This window comes from Hyperoodon ampullatus (assembly GCF_949752795.1).
Source record: "Hyperoodon ampullatus genome assembly, chromosome: 7".
In the NCBI taxonomy this organism is placed as follows: Eukaryota; Metazoa; Chordata; class Mammalia; order Artiodactyla; family Ziphiidae; genus Hyperoodon; species Hyperoodon ampullatus.
This window is the reverse complement of record NC_136920.1, coordinates 95,194,136-95,214,777: the sequence shown is the minus strand read 5'-3', so window position 1 is coordinate 95,214,777 and position 20,642 is coordinate 95,194,136. Positions and strand designations below refer to the sequence as shown.

The 20,642-nt window shown below is 45.6% G+C and overlaps 1 protein-coding gene across 4 annotated transcripts; it reads left to right on the top strand.

Moving 5' to 3' along the window:
• Positions 1–10,665: 10,665 nt before the first annotated feature.
• On the top strand, positions 10,666–20,172 carry VPS11 (VPS11 core subunit of CORVET and HOPS complexes; the record flags this gene model as incomplete). 4 transcript variants are annotated; one of them, XM_079707888.1, is made up of 16 exons in its annotated part: positions 10,666–10,854; positions 11,682–11,828; positions 11,926–12,061; positions 12,391–12,554; positions 13,156–13,403; positions 14,452–14,653; positions 15,068–15,204; positions 15,813–15,999; positions 16,696–16,842; positions 16,968–17,156; positions 17,259–17,420; positions 17,649–17,788; positions 17,877–18,079; positions 18,203–18,374; positions 18,801–19,023; positions 19,670–20,172. In XM_079707888.1, the coding sequence occupies 16 exons, from the start codon at positions 10,666–10,668 to the stop codon at positions 19,832–19,834; spliced, it is 2,811 nt and encodes a 936-aa protein (XP_079564014.1). In that variant the 3' UTR covers positions 19,835–20,172. The 4 variants fall into 4 exon arrangements, with proteins under 4 accessions (XP_079564014.1, XP_079564013.1, XP_079564012.1 ...); XM_079707887.1 differs by having other exon boundaries at positions 15,053–15,204; XM_079707886.1 differs by having other exon boundaries at positions 15,053–15,216.
• Positions 20,173–20,642: the final 470 nt, after the last annotated feature.

Here is a 20,642-nt window from a genome sequence, read left to right as displayed (position 1 = left end):
TTGGGAAAATTCAATGGACTGTAGTATGTACACTTTTCTGTTTACTTCAATAAAAAATTTAAAAATTATTTTGTATGTGTCACACAAAGGACTAGAGGGTTTGATTTTACTGTAACCTTAGGCAGGAGAAGCACCAGGATAAGTTGTTTTTTTTCTATTTTTATAAAAATGTTTTTAGAATTACAAAAGAAATGTCCGGTTATTGAAGAAAACTGGAGGAACATAGGAAAAACATAGAATAAAAACCACTCGAGATAGCCTCATTCACCAGAGGGCAGACAGCAGAAGCAAGAAGAACTACAATTCTGCAGCCTGTGGAACGAAAACCACATTCACAGAAAGATAAACAAAATGAAAAGGCAGAGGACTTTGTACCACATGAAGGAACAGGATAAAACCCCAGAAAAACAACCAAATGAGGTGGAGATAGGCAACCTTCCATAAAAAGGATTTAGAATAATGATGGTGAAGGTGATCCAGGACCTCGGAAAAAGAATGGAGGCAGAGACTGAGAAGATGCAAGAAATGTTTAACAAAGACCTAGAAGAATTAAAGAACAAACACCCAGAAGAATTAAAGAACAAAAAAACAGAGATGAACAATACAATAACTGAAATGAAATATACACTAGAAGGAATCAATACCAGAAAAACTGAGGCAGAAGAATGGATAAGTGACCTGGAAGACAGAAGGGTGGAATTCACTGCCGTGGGACAGAATAAAGAAAAAAGAATGAAAAGAAATAAGATTGAAAAGAAATGAAGACAGCCTAAGAGACCTCTGGGACAACATTAAATGCAACAACATTCGCATTATAGGGGTCCCAGAAGGAGGAGAGAGAAAGAACCCGAGAAAATATTTGAAGAGATTATAGTCGAAAACTTTCCTAACATGGGAAAGGAAATAGCCACTCAAGTCCAGGAAGTGCAGAGAGTCCCAGGAAGGATAAACCCAAGGAGAAACATGCCGAGACACATAGTAATCAAGCTGACAAAAATTAAAGACAAAGAAAAATTATTGAAAGCAACAAGGGAAAAATGACAACATACAGGGGAACTCCCATAAGGTTAACAGCTGATTTCTTCAGCAGAAACTCTACAAGCCACAAGGGACTGGCACGATATATTTAAAGTGATGAAAGGGAAGAACCTACAACCACGGTTACTCTACCCAGCAAGGATCTCATTCAGATTCAACAGAGAAAGCAAAAGCTTTACAGATAAGCAAAAGCTAAGAGAATTCAGCATCACCAAACCAGCTCTACAACAAACACTGAAGGAACTTCTCTAAGTGGGAAACACAAGAGAAGAAAAGGACCTACAAAAACAAACCCATAACAATTAAGAAAATGGTAATAGGAAAACACATATCGATAATTACCTTAAATGTGAATGGATTAAATGCTCCAACCAAAAGACACAAGCTCGCTGAATGGATACAAAAACAAGACAGCATATATAAGCTGTCTACAAGAGACCCACTTCAGACCTAGGGACACTACAGACTGAAAGTGAGGGGATGGAAAAAGATATTCCATGCAAATGGAAATCAAAAGAAAGCTGGAGTAGCAATACTCATAGCAGATAAAGTAGACTTTAAAATAAAGAATGTTACAAGAGACAAGGAAGGACACTACATAATGATCAAGGGATCAATCCAAGAAGAAGATATAACAATTATAAATAAGTATGCACCCAACATAGGAGCACCTCAATACCTAAGGCAACTGCTAACAGCTATAAAAGGAAATTGACAGTAACACAATAATAGTGGGGGACTTTAACACCTCACTTACACCAATGGACAGATCATCCAGACAGAAAATTAATAAGGAAACACAAGCTTTAAATGACACAATAGACCAGACAGATTTAATTGATATTTATAGGACATTCCATCCTAAAACAGCAGATTACACTTTCTTCTCAAGTGCACATGGAACATTCTCCAGGATAGATCACATCTTGGGTCACAAATCAAGCCTCAGTAAATTTAAGAAAATTGAAATCATATCAAGCATCTTTTCTGACCACAATGCTATGAGATTAGAAATCAGTTACAGGGAAAAAAACGTAAAAAACACGAACACATAGAGGCCAAACAATATGTTCCTAAATAACGAAGAGATCACTGAAGAATTCAAAGAGGAAATAAAAAAATACCTAGAGACATATGACAATGAAAACACGACAATCCAAAACCTATGGGATGCAGCAAAAGCAGTTCTAAGAGGGTAGTTCATAGCAATACAAGCCTACCTCAAGAAACAAAAAAAATCTCAAATAAACAATCTAACTTTACACCTAAAGGAAATAGAGAAAGAAGAACAAACAAAACCCAAAGTTAGTAGAAGGAAAGAAATCATAAAGATCAAAGCAGAAATAAATGAAATAGAAATGAAGAAAACAATAGCAAAGATCAATAAAACTAAAAGCTGGTTCTTGGAGAAGATAAACAAAATTGATAAACCATTAGCCAGACTCGTCAAGAAAAAGAGGGAGTGGATTCAAATTTAAAAAATTAGAAATGAAAAAGGAGAAGTTACAACGGACACCGCAGAAATACAAAGCATCCTAAGAGACTACTACAAGCAATTCTATGCCAACAAAATGGACAACCTGGAAGAAATGGACAAATTCTTAGGAAGGTATAACCTTCCAAGACTGAACCAGGAAGAAATAGAAAATATGAACAGACCAATCACAAGGAATGAAATTGAAACTGTGATTAAAAATCTTCCAACAAACAAAAGTCCAGGCCCAGATGGCTTCACAGGTGAATTCTATCAAACATTTAGAGAAGAGCTAACACCCATCCTTCTCAAACTCTTCCAAAAAACGGCAGAGGAAGGAACACTCCCAAACTCATTCTATGAGGCCACCATCACCCTGATACCAAAACCAGACAAAGATGTCACAAAAAAAGAAAACTACAGGCCAATATCACTGATGAACATAGAAGCAAAAATCCTCAACAAAATACTAGCAAACAGAATCCAACAACACGTTAAAAGGATCATACACCATGATCAAGTGGGATTTATCCCAGGTCTGCAAGGATTCTTCAATATATGCAAATCAATGTGATACACCATATTAACAAATTGAAGAAGAAAAACCATATGATCATCTCAACAGATGCAGAAAAAGCTTTTGACAAAATTCAACACCCATTTATGAAAAAAACTCTCCAGAAAGTGGGCATAGAGGGAACCTACCTCAATATAATAAAGGCCATATATGACAAACCCACAGCAAACATCATTCTTAATGGTGAAAAACTGAAAGCATTTCCTCTAAGATGAAGAACAAGACAAGGTTGTCCACTCTCACCACTATTATTCAACACAGTTTTGGAAGTCCTAGCCATGGCAATCAGAGAAGAAAAAGAAATAAAAGGAATACAAATTGGAAAAGAAGAAGTAAAACTGTCAGTGTTTGCATATGACATGATACTATACATAGAGAACCCTAAAAATGCCACCAGAAAACTACTAGACCTAATCAATGAATTTGGTAAAGTTGCAGGATACAAAGTTAATGCACAGAAATCTCTTGCATTTCTATACACTAACAACAAAAGATCAGAAAGAGAAATTAAGGAGACAATCCCATTCACCATTGCAACAAACAGAATAAAATACCTAGGAATAAACCTACCTAAGGAGGTAAAAAACCTGTACTCAGAAAACTATAAGACACTGATGAAAGAAATCAAAGATGACACAAACAGATGGAGAGATATACCATGCTCTTGCATTGGAAGAATCAATATTGTGAAAATGACTATACTACCCAAAGCAATCTACAGATTCAATGTAATCCCTATCAAATTACCAGTGGCATTTTTTAAAGAACTAGAACAAAATATCTTAAAATTTGTATGGAGACACAAATCTACAACAACAAATGCTGGAGAGGGTGTGGAGAAAAGGGAACCCTCTTGCACTGTTGGTGGGAATGTAAATTGATACAGCCACTATGGAGAACAGTATGGAGGTTGCTTAAAAAACTAAAAATACAATTACCATATGATCCAGCAATCCCACTACTGGGCATATACCCAGAGAAAACCATAATTCAGAAAGACACATGCACCCCAATGTGCATTGCAGCACTATTTACAATAGCCAGGTCATGGAAGCAACCTAAATGCCCATCGACAGATGAACTGATAAAGAAGAAGTGGTACATATATACAATGGAATATTACTCAGCCATAAAAAGGAACGAAATTGGGTCATTTGTTGAGACGTGGATGGATCTAGAGACTGTCATACAGAGTGAAGTAAGTCAGAAAGAGAAAAACAAACGTCATATATTAACGCATATATGTGGAACCTAGAAAAACGGTACAGATGAACCGGTTTGCAGGGCAGAAATAGAGACACAGGTGTAGAGAAAAAATGTATGGACGCCAAGGGGGGGAAAGTGGCGGGGGGGGGAGGAGGTGGTGGTGGGATGAACTGGGAGATTGGGAATGACATGTATACACTGATACGTATAAAATAGATTACTAATAAGAACCTGCTGTACAAAAAATAAATAAAATAAAATTCAAAAAAAGAATAAAAACCACTCACAATTCCATTTTCTAGATTAAATCACTTATAGTATTATAATGTATAATATCGATATGTATGTATATAATCGATACACACTCTTTTACCATGTTCCTATGTCATATTTTTCCTCTCCAGAATTTTCAGTGGCTATATTTATGGAATTGTAGCATAGAGAAATACAATATTTAATTACCAAGGACTTCCCTGGTGGCACAGTGGTCAAGAATCTGCCTGCCAATGCAGGGTACACGGGTTCGATCCCTGGTCTGGACCTGCCACGGAGCAACTAAGCCTGTGCGCCACAACTGCTGAGCCTGAGCTCTACAGGCCACAAGCCACAACTACTGAGCCTGCATGCCACAACTACTGAAGCCCACACACCTGGAACCCATGCTCTGAAACAAGAGAAGCCACTGCAATGAGAAGCCCGCGCACCACAACAAAGAGTAGCCCCCGCTCGCAAAAACTAGAGAAAGCCTGTGCGCAGCAACGAAGACCCAACGCAGCCAAAAATAATAAATTAATTAATTAATTTTAAAAATTACCAAAATTACTATTTGACAATTAAGATGTTCTTTGTACTGTTATAAAATTGCAATGGACATATTTATTGATAAATTTTTATGTAACTCTATCCTTTATAATCTACCTAGGATAAATTTCTAAAAGTGGAGGGCTTCCCTGGTGGCACAGTGGTTGAGAATCCGCCTGCCAATGCAGGGGACATGGGTTCGAGCCCTGGTCTAGGAAGATCCCACATGCCACGGAGCAACTAAGCCCATGCACCACAGCTACTGAGACTGTGCTCTAGAGCCTGCGAGCCACAACTACTGAAGCCCGCGTGCCTATAGACCGTGCTCCGCAACAAGAGAAGCCACTGCAATGAGAAGCCCGCGCAGCTCAACGAAGAGTATCCCCTGCTCGCCTCAACTAGAGAACACAACTAGAGAAAGCCCACGCACAGCAACAAAGACCCAACGCAGCCAAAAATAAATAAATAAATAAATAAATAAAAGTGGAAATGTGGCCTTAAATTCTGGTTTTTAGGCATTTGATACATATTGCCAAATTGCCCTCCAGAAAGGTTTACCAATATGCACTCCCCAACAGCAGTGGATGACAGCCCCTGTATCCTTACTAACATTAGAATATTAATTCATTTTTAAAGTCTTGGTGGGAATTCCCTGGTGGTCCAGTAGTTAGGACTCTGCGCTTCCACTGCAGGGGGCATGGGTTTGATCCCTAGTTGGAGAACTAAGATCCTGCAAGCTGCGTGGCACGGCCAAAAGGAAAAAAAATAAAAGTCTTGGCATTATGAGGTTTTTTTTCCTTTTAATATTTATTTATTTATTTATTTTTTGGCTGCATTGGTTCTTAGTTGTTCTTAGTTGTGGTGCACGGGCTCTTCTTTGCAGCGTGCGGGCTCCATGGCATGTAGGCTCTGTAGTTGTGGCACACGGGCTCTGTAGTTGTGGCGCATGGGCTCAGTAGTTGCGGTGTGCGGGCTTAGTTGCCCTGTGGCACATGGGCTCTTAGTTCCCCAACCAGGGATTGAACCCGTGTCCCCTGCATTGGGAGGCAGATTCTTAACCACTGGATCGGCATTATGAGTTTTAATAAAATGAGGCAGGGGGTGATGAGGAGACAAAGGCTTAGGAACATTTCTCAGCTTGCATTGAGATGGGGATTATTATGTGTCAAGGATAGAAAGCAAGACTTTTAGGGTTCTTGAATTCTATGACTTCATGATCACATAGAAAAATGACTCAGACTTATGAACAAATTTATGGACTTGAGTGCTCTTTAAAAAATAACTGATCACACAGAATACAGGGCTTTGGAGTCTGCAGACCTGGATTGTCTATAAACCCCACTACTTCCTACCTGTGTGATTCTAGGCGAGTTGTTTAGCTCTCCTGAGCCTCAGTTTCGACATCATCTAAAGAGGCATGCTGGTATGTGCCTCACAGGGTTGGTGTCAAAATTAAAGAAGGCGGTAGGGGCTTCCCTGGTGGCACAGTGGATAAGACTCCACACTCCCAATGCAGGGGGCCCGGGTTCAAGCCCTGGTCAGGGAACTAGATCCCACGTGCATGCTGCAACTAAGAGTTCGTGTGCCACAACTAAGGAGCCTGTGTGCCGCAACTAAGGAGCAGGCGAGTTGCAACTAAGGAGCCCTGGAGCCGCAACTAAGGCCCTGTGCAAATAAATAAATAAATAAATAAAAAGAGCCTGTTTAGTGGTTCCCCTAACTTAAAAAAAAAAAAAAAAAAAAGAAGGTAGTAAAGTGCTTTACACAGGGCTTGGCACATCCTAAGCACCAAATATACATTAGTTAACTTTTTTATTGTTTTTGTTTTTTGTCTAGAGAAATAAAACTAAAAGATGTGCACTATTGCAGTGTTAAAAGCTTGGTTAAGTGCTTTGCCAAGTTCATGGGGAATTTCTCTTTTTGTAGGCTAGATTTTCACAATCAATAATCAGTTAATTGCTTCTTTCTCCTGTTTCATGGTAGCCTTGGAGCCCTGGACTCTCTTATACTGTAAGACCTCTGAGTTTATTTTAGGTTGACCTTCTTGTTCCTAAAGTGGAAACTGCTGCTAGCCTTTTTAGGGGCTAAGAGAAAAAAGACAGACTTTCCAGTAGTCTAGGAAATGGTTTCTTCCCAGAGAGCCAGATGAGGGGGGGAAATGATAGAAAATAAAAGCTTGCAGCTAGAACAAGTAGTGTTCCCGTTTTGCTCTAGTGGAAATGACTGTTGTACATCATGGGCTGCAGTTGGCTGAAGGGCAAAAGAAAGGGCATTGATAGGCAATTCTTGATTCTGAGTTGTGATCTCTTTAATTTCAAGCTAAAGACTTGAGTTGCTTCTTCATCTTTAGTCTCCTCAGAACTCCAGTTCTCAGTATGCAGAACTGTAAGTGAATTTGTACACTCGATCATTTTCTGTGTAGTCAGCCTTCTTATCTTCCTCACTATACTGAAGTTCCTGGATTCAGACAAGCATAACTAAAAGTTAAACCCTGGTGTGGGTTCTGACAAGTGTGGCCTAGCTTTACACCCCAGCAAACCAATTAATTAAAGGTTAGGGAACTGAAGACATCTTGTTTTATTTCCAAAGGACTTTGATGCTTTTGCCCAGAGAGAATCACCTGAACCTCTTTGAGACTCTGTTTCTCATCAGAGATAATGATACTTCTATAGATGGTTGCTATGAAGAATCCATGAAAAGTGAAAGCATTTTGTTATGTATCATTCACTACATGAAATTAAGGACTGGTATCCAGAAAAGACAAAAACTCTAATTCAAAAAGATAATGCACCCCAATGTTCATAGCAGCACTATTTACAATAGCCAAGACACGGAAGCAAACTAAATGTCCATCGACAGGGACTTCCCTGGTGGCCCAGTGGTTAAGAATCGCCTTCCAATGCAGGGGACCTGGGTTCGATCCCTGGTCGGGAAACTAAGATCCCACATGCTGCAGGGCAACTAAGCCCAAGCACCGCAACTACTGAGCCCACGTGCTCTAGAGCCTGCAAGCCACAACTAGAGAGAAGCCTGTGCGCCACAACGCAAGACCCCACCTACCACAACTAAGACCTGCCGCAGCCAAATAAATAAATATTAAAAAACAATGTCCATCAGCAGATGAATGGATAAAGATGTGACATACACACACACACACACACACACACACACACACAATGGAATATCACTCAGCCATAAAAAAGAATGAAATCATGCCATTTGCAGCAACATGGATGGACCTAGATTATCATACTAAGTGAAGTAAATCAGAGAAAGATAAATATCATATGATATCATTTATATGTGGAATCTAAAAAAAGATACAAATGAATTTATTTACAAAACAGAAATAGACTCACAGACATAGGAAACAAACATGGTTATCAAAGGGGAAAAGCGGGGAGGGATAGATTGGGAATTTGGAGTTAACACATACACACGACTGTATATAAAATAGAGAAACGGCAAGGACCTAGTGTACAGCACAGGGAACTATATTCAATAACTATAATGGAAAAGAATCTGAACAAGATATATGTATATGCTGAATCACCTTGCCATACACCTGAAACATTGTAAACCAACTATACTTCAATTATAAAAAAGAAATTAAGGGCTGAATACTGTCAGTGCTGTTTGTCCCCTATGGTGGTGGTCAAACTCCCTGAAGAGTAAGAACCATGTCTTTTTCATGTATATATTCTGGGTATTTATTTATTTATTTATTTGCGGTATGCGGGCCTCTCACTGTTGTGGCCTCTCCCATTGCGGAGCACAGGCTCCGGACGCGCAGGCTCAGCGGCCATGGCTCACGGGCCCAGCCACTCCGCAGCATGTGGGATCTTCCCAGACCGGGGCATGAAACCGTGTCCCCTGCATCGGCAGGCGGACTCTCAACCACTGCGCAACCAGGGAAGCCCTATTCTGGGTATTTAGTACAATGCCGGGAACAGTTAGTAGTGAACACGTATTGGTCAAAAAGAGGAAAGGAAGGAAGGCAGCAAGTCTGAAGAGGTGCCATGGGTCCTCTGGTGGGCAGTTATCTGCCTGTGTACCCCCATCAACAAGAAGATCCAGTGCGCATGGGCCTTACCAGGTTCAGACATCAAAGGAAGATACTGAGCCTCTACCATTGGACAGTAGGGGGAGCACGCACATCAGCAACAAAGATGCCAGTCTGCTGTTCACATCTCTGCTTTCACTTTGCTTCCTTTAACATACATTATCCATAGTCTTAAAAACTGACATAACATACGATCTAAAAATTCTAACGAATAGTACAGAATACGCTCAGCAGGTGAAAGCTGGTCCCATCTACTCCCCATTTGTGCTTCTGCCCGCGGATTGAGATCCTGAACTAGTTCCAATACCTGTGTGACAAAGAAGAAAGAAATCTGGGCTGGAAATCAGGCAATCTGTGTGCCTTCCCCTAATTTATTTCTTTAGACAAATGGACACTACCTTTCCCGTCAACAAGACCAAGGAGAGGAGGTGATAAGAGGAAAGTCATCCACATTCATTGCTTCAACCAAACATGGAGTATCTACCAGGCTCTGTTAGACCTGGTTCCTGGTAACCAAGATACAGGCCCTACTCTCTGGGAACTCCGGGGAAGGAATAAGGAGTAAAATGTTCTGAAAACAAAAAGCTGTGGGGGGCAAGGATGCAAAAATGAACTTCACAAATACTAACCACATGACCACTTTTTCATATGCATACTATCTCAAATGACTCTGTGTCACTCCTGTTTGTAGATTCCTGTGGCACACAAACAGTACACCTGCAGTTTTCCACGTGGACAGTTGGTTTAGCCCGAGTTGGGACTGGTGGGTACCATGAAGTCTCTTAGACACCACTCGTTAATCACTCAGTGCTCAGAGCTGCGGCTTCAAGGCTCTTTGCTGTGCTCAGCTTACGTGCCATACTCTGCCACTATGGCAACGAGAGAAAGCCCAGGTTCTTGGAATTCCTGCCCCATCAGTATTTCCCAGCTTCCTTAAGAAACATGTTTTAGGTGCCCATTACATGCCATGCGCTCAGACAGAGGGACACAAAAACGAATATAAGACACTGACTATAGTTCACAATCCTTATCTAGTGGCAGACACAAACCTCTAACTTTAATTCTCCTCTTCTACAGCCGAAAAACCAGTTTCACATACAAGGGTTCATTTAGGCCTCAAAACAGTCCTATGAGGGCAGAAGGTAATTCACCTAGGCACAGCGGGTTACAATTCACAAACCGCGTGACATTTGATCCTCATCTTGATCCCTCATTGCCTGCGAATTTAATAAAGGAGGAAACTGATGCTCAAAGAGGTGAAGGTCTAGATCTTAACAAGCATTTCAGCCAGTGCACTTACAGAGCCGGCAAAACCGCAAAATGCGGAGCGAGCGGCGGGCTGGGGACACTGCCTCAAGCGGCGGCGCGCACTCTCCCAGCAGGGGGAAGCTGTCAAGGCGACTGGAGAGCGCCTGTGCACCCAGGCTCCAGGAAGCTGCCGGGTCACGTGATCCGCCGGCTCCTCTCATGTGACCTCTCTACCGGAGGCGGGGGCCTTCGGCCAAGATGGCGGCCTACCTGCAGTGGCGGCGCTTCGTTTTCTTCGACAAGGAGCTGGTGAAGGAGCCACTGGGCAATGATGGGGCTGCTCCCGGGGCTGCGCCTGCCTCTGGACCCTCTGCTTCCAAGTTCCTTTGCCTCCCTCCTGGCATCACTGTCTGCGACTCAGGCCGAGGGAGCCTAGTCTTTGGAGATATCCTTCCTCTGGAGCTGACTCTTCCCTCCCCGAATCCCTGAAGAGATACAGGTGGGATGATATCTGTCCGTCAGAGGGGTTCGTGTTACGTGCCACTTTCCTTTAGATGGGCGCCCAGTGCTCCTTCTGTGGTCCGAGGGAAGAAAGGAGGAAGTCCGTTCTCTAACTTGTTGCCAACTGAGCGAACAATCCTGGGCGAGTCATTTAACCTCTCTGGGCTTCAATTTCCTTATCTGCAGAAGGGGCGTAAAATAACAGTTCGGCAAGGTTTTTCTTTTGTTTTTGTTTTTTAAGATCGATGAAAAGAACGGATGCAAGTTGGCTTTAAAAGATGAATATGTGAGGTGTCATCTCCCCAGCCCAGTATTGTGGGGGAGGAGTTAAATGAGACCATGAGTTTGCTGCTTTGTTTTTCATAATGCTGCCACTAAACTCGGGCCTTTCTTTTCTAGTCTTTTTTTTTTTTTTTTTTTTTTTTTGCGGTACGCGGGCCTCTCACTGTTGTGGCCTCTCCCGTTGCGAAGCACAGGCTCCGGACGCGCAGACTCAGCGGCCATGGCTCACGGGCCCAGCCGCTCCGCGGCATGTGGGATCTTCCCGGACCGGGGCACGAACCCGTGTCGCCTGCATCGACAGGCGGACTCTCAACCACTGCGCCACCAGGGAAGCCCTCTAGTCTTGTTAAGATGGGGAGTTCCCAGAAGATAATCTGTGCGAAAACCCTTGAAAATTTAAAGAGTTGTATGTATGTTAGTTGTTATTTGGGTTCTGGCCTAAATATAAGTATCTCTCCTTGGAAAGGAGGCTCCTTGACTACTCTGCACACATGGAAGGCCAGATCTGGTTCTTGCCCCGCTCCCTACAGCTTACCGGGTTCCAGGCCTACAAACTACGGGTGACACACCTGTACCAGTTGAAGCAGCACAACATTCTGGCATCTGTTGGTGAGGATGAAGAGGGGATCAACCCCCTGGTGAGTCCTAGAAAGGAAATGGGAAAGACGCAGGAGCCTGGGAATGGCTGTTTGTTGGAGGGTGACTAGCATTCACATACCTGAGGTCTGTCCACAGGTAAAGATCTGGAACCTGGAGAAGAGAGATGGTGGCAATCCACTCTGCACTCGAATCTTCCCTGCCATCCCAGGGGCAGAGCCGACTGTTGTATCTTGTTTGACTGTCCATGAAAATCTCAACTTTATGGCCATCGGTAAGCAGAAAGAAGGCAAAGCTAACACCCCATGATTCTTTATAGATTTTCTTCAGAGTTGCTTCTGCAGCTCATCTTCACTGTTTTCGTGAGATCATTTTGTACTGAACTGATGCGTTTGAGATTTTAAAGTTTTGGATGGGAAAGCATTTAGTTTTGTTCTTTGAAAATGAGTCAGTGAGTCCTGATCTTCATGGTAACCCCTGGAGAAGTCTGGTATGAGGAGAAAGATTGTCACTTCTAACAAGTGCCTCAAGTGGTCTTTTTCCCCTTCTGTGCTTCCTGATCTATTCAGCCTCAATAAAATGCTGTTTCTTGCTCTCCTGCAGGTTTCACAGATGGCAGTGTTACATTGAACAAAGGGGACATCACTCGGGACCGGCATAGCAAGACCCAGATTTTGCACAAGGGCAACTATCCTGTTACCGGACTGGCCTTTCGCCAAGCAGGAAAGACCACTCACTTGTTTGTTGTGACAACTGAGAATGTTCAGGTAGGACCAGGGCCTCCACTGTTATGGGCAGGCAGGAAAGGCTTTAACATTGCTCAGGGGGCTAGAGTAAGGAACTGACAAAAGAGGTAGAATTCCTGCAGCTTTCATCATACAACCTTGAATCATTTGCCCAGCTTAATATTTTATTTCCTCCCTTAGGAGACTGGGAAGAGTTAGAGCTAGGAAAAGAACTCTTGGTCTTGTAGTAAAAGACCTAAGTTTTTCTCCTAATTAACTTAAGAGACACTGGACAAGTTGCTTTACTTCTCTGGTTCCTGTGCTCCTAATTTATAACAGCTTAGTCTCAGCGATAGTTTTGTTTTGTTTCAGCAGTGGTTTTTGGATAAAGCAGTAAAATTCTCTTACTTGCTAAATACCTGTAGTAAGTAGTGATAGTATATACAGAGGAAAGAAATGTAGTCTTTGCTTATATATTTAATAGATGGGTGGTGGTTAATGGAGACGGCAAGCAGCCAGGGAAGGTCTTAGGGTGCTAAGAATTAAGAAGAGAGAGCCAATATGGAGGTGGAGATACCTTTGGGAAGGCTTAGCTGCCTCCTCCTCAAAGGGAGCCTGTTAACCCCTCTCTTACTTCCTGCAGTCCTACATAGTTTCTGGAAAGGACTACCCTCGTGTGGAGTTGGACACCCACGGTTGTGGCCTGCGCTGCTCAGCCCTAAGCGACCCTTCTCAGGACCTGCAGTTCATAGTGGCAGGGGATGAATGCGTCTACTTATACCAGCCTGATGAACGGGGGCCCTGCTTCGCCTTTGAGGGCCATAAACTCATTGCTCACTGGTTTAGAGGCTACCTTGTCATTGTCTCCCGTGACCGGAAGGTTTCTCCCAAGTAAGGACTCCACGGAGAAGCAAAAGGGAGAGGGCTGAACTTGTTCCCCAGAATTAACCTGATTTTAAACTCCTAATGCCTGGATCCCGTCAATCTCCTATTTGGTTTTAGGTAGATTGTGCTTACACCTAGACTCAGTTATAATGTTGTTTTTTTTTTTTTTTTTTTTTAAATTTTATTTATTTATTTATGGCTGTGTTGGGTCTTCGTTTCTGTGTGAGGGCTTTCTCCAGTTGCGGCAAGTGGGGGCCACTCTTCATCGCGGTGCACGGGGCCTCTCAATATCGTGGCCTCACTTGTTGCGGAGCACAGGCTCCAGACGCGCAGGCTCAGTAATTGTGGTGCACGGGCTCAGTTGCTCCGCGGTATGTGGGATCTTCCCAGACCAGGGCTCGAACCCGTGTCCCCTGCATTGGCAGGCAGATTCTCAACGACTGCGCCACCAGGGAAGCCCAATGTTTTTTTTTTTTGCTGAAAAGTGTGTGATTTTGCTGCAGACATTTGCTGAGCAGCCCTGATGCGCTAGAATGCTCCAGGGAATTTGGGACCTGGTATTGGGATTTTTACTCCTTGGTCAAAATGAATTGGGTAGAGGAACAAGGGACTGAGTAGTGGAGAAATTGGAAAGCTCTGGGAGATGCAAGACAGGGCATTTTTTTTCTCTGAGCCACCAGAAAGGGTGATGGGGTCTTCAGCGTGATGCAAGTGATCCTTGTCAGATGTTAGTTTTCATTCAGTACTAAGCTCAGTGGCCTACATACACCAGGCACTAATTATTTGTTAAATAATGGATGTTGGAATGTAGTTAATTTTTCAATCTGTTGTCTGTATTAATTATAGGATCCTAAAGGGTAGGACCAGGTCTATATGTTCTCTTCCTACAACTGCCAGCACCATGCTAAATGTTACAGGATGAGCTGCTAGAGGGGCCAAAGCGGTGTCTTGTTCTGGGTGGAATGGGCAACACCAAAGTTGTATTGGAAAGGAAATCGAGGGGAGCTGAGACAGAGGTGGTACAAATATCTGGGTCTTTCTCTTTCCCACACAGGTCAGAGTTTACCAGCAGGGACTCCCAGAGCTCCGACAAGCAGATTCTCAACATCTATGACCTGTGCAACAAGTTCATAGCCTATAGCACCGTCTTTGAGGATGTAGTGGATGTGCTTGCTGAGTGGGGCTCCCTATACGTGCTGACGCGGGATGGGCGGGTCCACGCATTGCAGGAGAAGGACACACAGACCAAACTGGAGGCAAGGCCACCAGATTCCCAGAGCAGGCCGTGGGCACCCAGATGCAGTTCTAGGAACAGGCTCCCCAGGTCCCTTGGCCAGGGTGTTTCCTTCCCTTTGGGTCACTTACTCAGCTTCCTTAGGGTAGGATTACAAGGCCAGTGGCCTGGGATGAGGCCTTAGAGGGAAGCAGTGGCTGGGAGCCTGAGCCCACTCTCAGGGTCCACTCTGCCTGCCTGTAGAGAACCTTGTGAGGCGAGCTGATGTTGGTCTTGGGGGTATCTGAAAGGTCTCACCCTGTCTAAGATCTAGGCTGATCGGGGCTTCACAACTGTCTGCCTTGTGTGTTGTGGGTGCGTTCTGGGAAGGTGTCTTCTCAGGACTGCTTCTTCCAGCTTTCTAATCTCTCTTCCCTTCCAGATGCTGTTTAAGAAGAACCTATTCGAGATGGCGATTAATCTGGCCAAGAGCCAGCATCTGGACAGTGATGGGTTGGCCCAGATCTTCATGCAGTATGGGGACCATCTCTACAGCAAGGGCAACCATGATGGGGCTGTCCAGCAGTATATCCGGTCAGTCTGGAGGCGCTTTAGGATATAGCTCTGAATGCAGGGACAGGCAGCCAGATAGGCTAAAACCTGCACTTGGGGAAGGAGGGTGGACTCCACTGTGAACCGTCTTTTTTTCCTCCAGAAACTGTGATGCCTCAAGTGAGAAGACAGTATACCTTATTGGAAAGGGAATGTTTTGGGTCAAATATTACATGACCAGCATGCAGTTGAGCTGATGAGTTTCTGTTATTTTAGATGTTGACTTGACCTTTGTTAATACTCATGTTGATAAGAGTCTTTAAAGGGAAAAGGGTATTCATCTCTTGCTTCCACACTTTCTTCCCTCAATACTAATTCTTAAATTAATAAGGGGTCTTAAGAACCTGTCTAGCCTCTTTCTCAGCCAAGTTTAAGAAACAGTGCTCTGGAGCCTTGCTACTCATGTGGTCCATGGTCTAGTAGAATCGATATTGCCTGGGATTTTGTTAGAACTGCAGAATCTCAGGCCTTACTCCAGACGTGCTGAAACAGAATTTGCATTTTAAGAAGATCTTCAAGTGATTCCTATGCACATGAAAGTTTGAGAAGTACGCTGACCCCAATGCTATTTGATGCATATGTCTCCCTAGAACCATTGGAAAGTTGGAGCCATCGTATGTGATCCGCAAGTTCCTGGATGCCCAGCGCATCCACAACCTGACAGCTTACCTGCAGACCCTGCACCGGCAGTCCCTGGCCAATGCCGACCACACCACCCTACTGCTCAACTGCTACACAAAGCTCAAGGATAGCTCGAAGCTGGAGGAATTCATCAAGGTGCAGGGTGGTGTTGGCGGGGGATTCCGTGAGAGCCCCACTGAGCATGAGGGGCTCCACCAGGGCTGCAGAGACAGGGAAGAGCTGACCTTATTTGGGGACCAGAGTCCTCTGGTCTATAAACTAGGAAGAGGAATAGCCTTTTTTGCGAGTTTTCTCCTGTTTTCTCTCTTGGTTTTTTTTTTTTTTTTTTCTTTTTGGCTGCACTGCGTGGCTTGCCAGATCTTAGTTCCCCCACCAGGGATCAAACCCGGACCCCCGGCAGTGGAAGCGCAGAGTCCTAACTACTGGACCGCCAGAGACTTCCCACCCCTCTTGTTTTTTGATGCCAGAACTTCTCGTGGTATCTAAGCCCAGGGAAGCCCTGTGTTCCCGGACAAGTCCCTCTAATAGTAGAGGCAGATGAAGACTTTTGGAGAGGCAGGATAACAGTGCTTTAAAAGCATTAACTTTAGGACTTCTCTGGTGGTCCAGTGGTTAAGACTCCATGCTTCCACTGCAGGGGGCATGGGTTCGATCCCTGGTTGGGGAACTAAGATTCTGCATGCCACTCAGCGCTGCCAAAAAAAAAAAAAAAAAAAAAATCAACTTTTTTATTGCCTTAAGAATCTGGTCTTAGAATCAGATGCATATTTCCTTTCTGTTCCCCAACCACAACCTGTCTATGACTGGTTTTGTCTAATGTCTCCCTGGCAGACAAAGAGTGAGAGTGAAGTCCACTTTGATGTGGAGACAGCCATCAAGGTCCTCCGGCAGGCTGGCTACTACTCCCATGCCCTCTATTTGGCTGAGAACCATGCACATCACGAGTGGTACTTGAAGATCCAGCTAGAGGACATCAAGGTAGGTGAGCCTCTTGACACGGGCAGGACCCTGCTCTTTTTCTAGGACATCGCTGGGATGCTGAAAGTGCTTCCTGGTGGGTGAGGCTGGAGCACGTGCTCATTCTGCCCTTCCCCTCTCCACAGAATTATCAGGAAGCCCTTCGATACATCGGCAAGCTGCCTTTTGAGCAGGCAGAGAGCAACATGAAACGCTATGGCAAGATCCTCATGCACCATATACCAGAGCAGACGACCGAGTTGCTGAAGGGACTTTGTACCGACTATCGGCCCAGCCTTGAAGGCCGAGGCGATAGGGAGGCTCCAGGCTGCAGGGTGAGGCCTCAGGGAGAATGGCTTTTGGACAGCAGGGATCACCCTAGCAGCCCAAGTACCGAGCCCACTCACTCGGCCACCTCTCCTCCCTTGCCGTCCTAGGCCAACTCAGAGGAGTTCATCCCCATCTTTGCCAACAACCCGCGGGAGCTGAAAGCTTTCCTAGAGCACATGAGTGAGGTGCAGCCTGACTCCCCGCAGGGCATCTATGACACGCTCCTTGAGCTGCGACTCCAGAACTGGGCTCACGAGGAGGAGCCGCAGGTGAGACCTGGCAAAGTGGCCGGAGGCGCTGGAGAAAAAACTGCTTCCATTTCTTTCCTGGTTGCCTCTTGCCGCTTTCTTTAGACCAATAACACCTCACCCTTGGGGGCTAAATGGTCCCCCTTGAAGAGGAAATTGGACTGAGGGGAAGAGATAGTTGACTTGCCTGGTCCTGAGAGGCCTTGTCGTTCTTCCCTGATGTCCAGCGGCTCTACTCTCCTCTTTTAGGTCAAAGAGAAGCTTCACACGGAGGCCATCTCCCTACTGAAGAGTGGTCGCTTCTGTGATGTCTTTGACAAAGCCCTGGTCCTCTGCCAGATGCATGACTTCCAGGATGGGGTCCTTTACCTCTATGAGCAGGGGAAACTGTAAGAGTCTGGGGAATCTCAGGGAAGGGGAACGCAGCCGAGCCACTTGCGGGGGACAGCTGCTGATGTGCGCCTTGCCCGGCCGCAGGTTCCAGCAGATCATGCACTATCACATGCAGCACGAGCAGTACCGGCAGGTGCTCGCCGTGTGCGAGCGCCACGGGGAGCAGGAGCCCTCCCTGTGGGAACAGGCGCTCAGCTACTTTGCCCGCAAGGAGGAGGACTGCAAGCAGTACGTGGCAGCGGTGCTCAAGCACATCGAGAGCAAGAACCTCATGCCGCCTCTTCTAGGTACTCCGAGGACAGGGTGGGCAGCTGGGTGCAGGCTGCCGGCACTCGGGCTCTGGGGCAGGGGCCCTTCAGTTCTATCCAGAGGGCTGCTTGGTTCATGGTCTTGTTTCCTCCCTATCTCAGTGGTGCAGACCCTGGCCCACAACTCCACGGCCACCCTGTCTGTCATCCGGGACTACCTGGTCCAAAAACTGCAGAAGCAGAGCCAGCAGATCGCGCAGGACGAGCTCCGGGTGCGGCGCTACCGAGAGGAGACCACCCGTATCCGCCAGGAGATCCAGGAGCTGAAGGCGAGGTACTTGGCATCCAGAACTGTGGAGGCGTCCGGGGATAACACTGTTCTTCACAGGGTGTCATTTTTCAAAGACAGAGGATTGTATGGAGTGTGTTTGAGCATTTCATTCTTGAAGATCTGTTTTGATGGAGGAATTCCAAAGAATGCTTTACTACGTAGAACGTGATGTATTGGGCTTTGGAGGATATTATCTTGTAGCAGGTACTTTTCTTGGGTTGGATGGACCTGCTGGGAGGGTGCTGAGACCCCCTGCAGGCCCAGCGTGGGGTCCTCCTGTGACGCGCTTTAGGTGGTAAGAGCAGGGCCTTGTAGTTCCTTAACGGGGACCTCTGTCTCCTCATTGCCTCCAACTGCCTTCTCTCTCCACATGGTTCCTGGCCCTGCCCTCACTTTTTGCCACTCTTTTCTGGTCTCCCTTGCCTGTAGTCCGAAGATTTTCCAGAAGACCAAGTGCAGCATCTGTAACAGTGCCTTGGAGTTGCCCTCAGTCCACTTTCTCTGCGGCCACTCCTTCCACCAGCACTGCTTTGAGAGTTACTCAGAAAGTGATGCCGACTGCCCCACCTGCCTCCCTGAAAACCGCAAGGTCATGGATATGATTCGGGCCCAGGAACAGAAGCGAGATCTCCATGATCAGTTCCAGCACCAGGTGGGGATGACGTGACTCCCCCGCCCACAGGGAGGTGGTGAGCGCTGGGGACTGGTGTTCTTTTCTCCTCCTCCTGTGGGTTTTTTTTTTTTAAATATTTTATTTCTTTAATGTATCTATTTTATTTATTTATTTTTGGCTGCATCGGGTCTTGGTTGCTGTGTGCAGGCTTTCTCTAGTTGCGGCGAGCGGGGGCTACTCTCCGTTGCGGTGCGCGGGCTTCTCATTGCGGTGGCTTCTCTCTTTTTTTTTTTTAAAGAGATGGAATGAGGTGTTCTGTTTTATTTTGATTGATTGATTTTTGGCTGTGTTAGGTCTTCGTTGCTGTGCGCGGGCTTTTCATCTAGTTGCGTTGAGCGGAGGCTACTCTTCGTTGCGGTGCACGGGCTTCTCATTGTGGTGGCTTCTCTTGTTGTGGAGCACGGGCTCTAGGCACACAGGCTCAGTAGTTGCAGCCCACAGGCTCTAGAGCGCAGGCTCAGTAGTTGTGGCGCATGGGCTTAGTTACTCTGAGGCATGTGGGATCTTCCCGGACCAGGGCTCGAACCTGTGTCCCCTGTATTGGCAGGTGGATTCTTAACTGCTGTGCCACCAGGGAAGCCCGTCCTGTGGGTTTTTGACTCGCAACTCTTCTCTTTCCCTGCAGCTCAAGTGCTCCAACGACAGCTTCTCTGTGATTGCTGACTACTTTGGCCGAGGTGTTTTCAACAAATTGACTCTGCTGACCGACCCGCCCACAGCCCGACTGACTGCGAGCCTGGAGGCTGGGCTGCAGAGGGACTTGCTCATACACGCCAGGAGGGGCACTTAAGCGGCTAGTGGGAGGGGTGTGATGGTGGAGGCCCAGCAGCAGGGACACGGGGACGGAGACAGGGCTGTTGCACAGGAGTTAGGCAGACATGCCCAGGACTCTGCTCTCATCTGATGCCATAGCCCTCAGGACTTAAGGGGACTTTCTTTTCCTGCCTCCTTCTTCGGCCAACCTGCCATTTCTCCTGTTGACTTTTTGAGCAGTGTAGATCATTCCAGACCAGAGGAGGAGGGCACCTCAGCAACCTCAGAGTCTGGACAATAGCGGCTTTATTCTCTATCCAAGAGCACCAGGCTGTGCTTGGGTCCTGGCTCTCAGAGTCTATAAATAAAAGCATATAATGATTTCGGGGTTGAAGGATTTATTCGGGGGACTTCCTGGTGATTCTTAACTGTGCAAAATGTACTTCTTTCCCTCTGCTCTCCTAGAGCTCCCCTTCCCTTCCTACAGAGTTCCTTAAAGATGATGTTGACGAGACTTCATTCCAGTAATGAGTGGGGCCTGTGGCATCTAGTAGAGTTCAGTTGAAGAACCTCTGCAAAGGCCTGAGGCCTGAGCCCCAAGAGCAGCCGGGACTGAGGACTCTGCTCTATAGTGTGGCTGGTCTCTGTGGCTCTTGTAAGGACAGAGTATTCAAGCTGGAGGCCTATTCTCATGGGGAGCCTTGGGCTTTAAAGGCTGCCTTCATAATGGGTGGGTTGGTGTCTTGCTGTATTCAGTACCAGATGATAAGCAGGATAAAAGGGCCTTTATTGAAACATTTTGTTCCCTCTTCGAAGTTGTCAGCTGAAGTTTGTGTTGCTAAGTG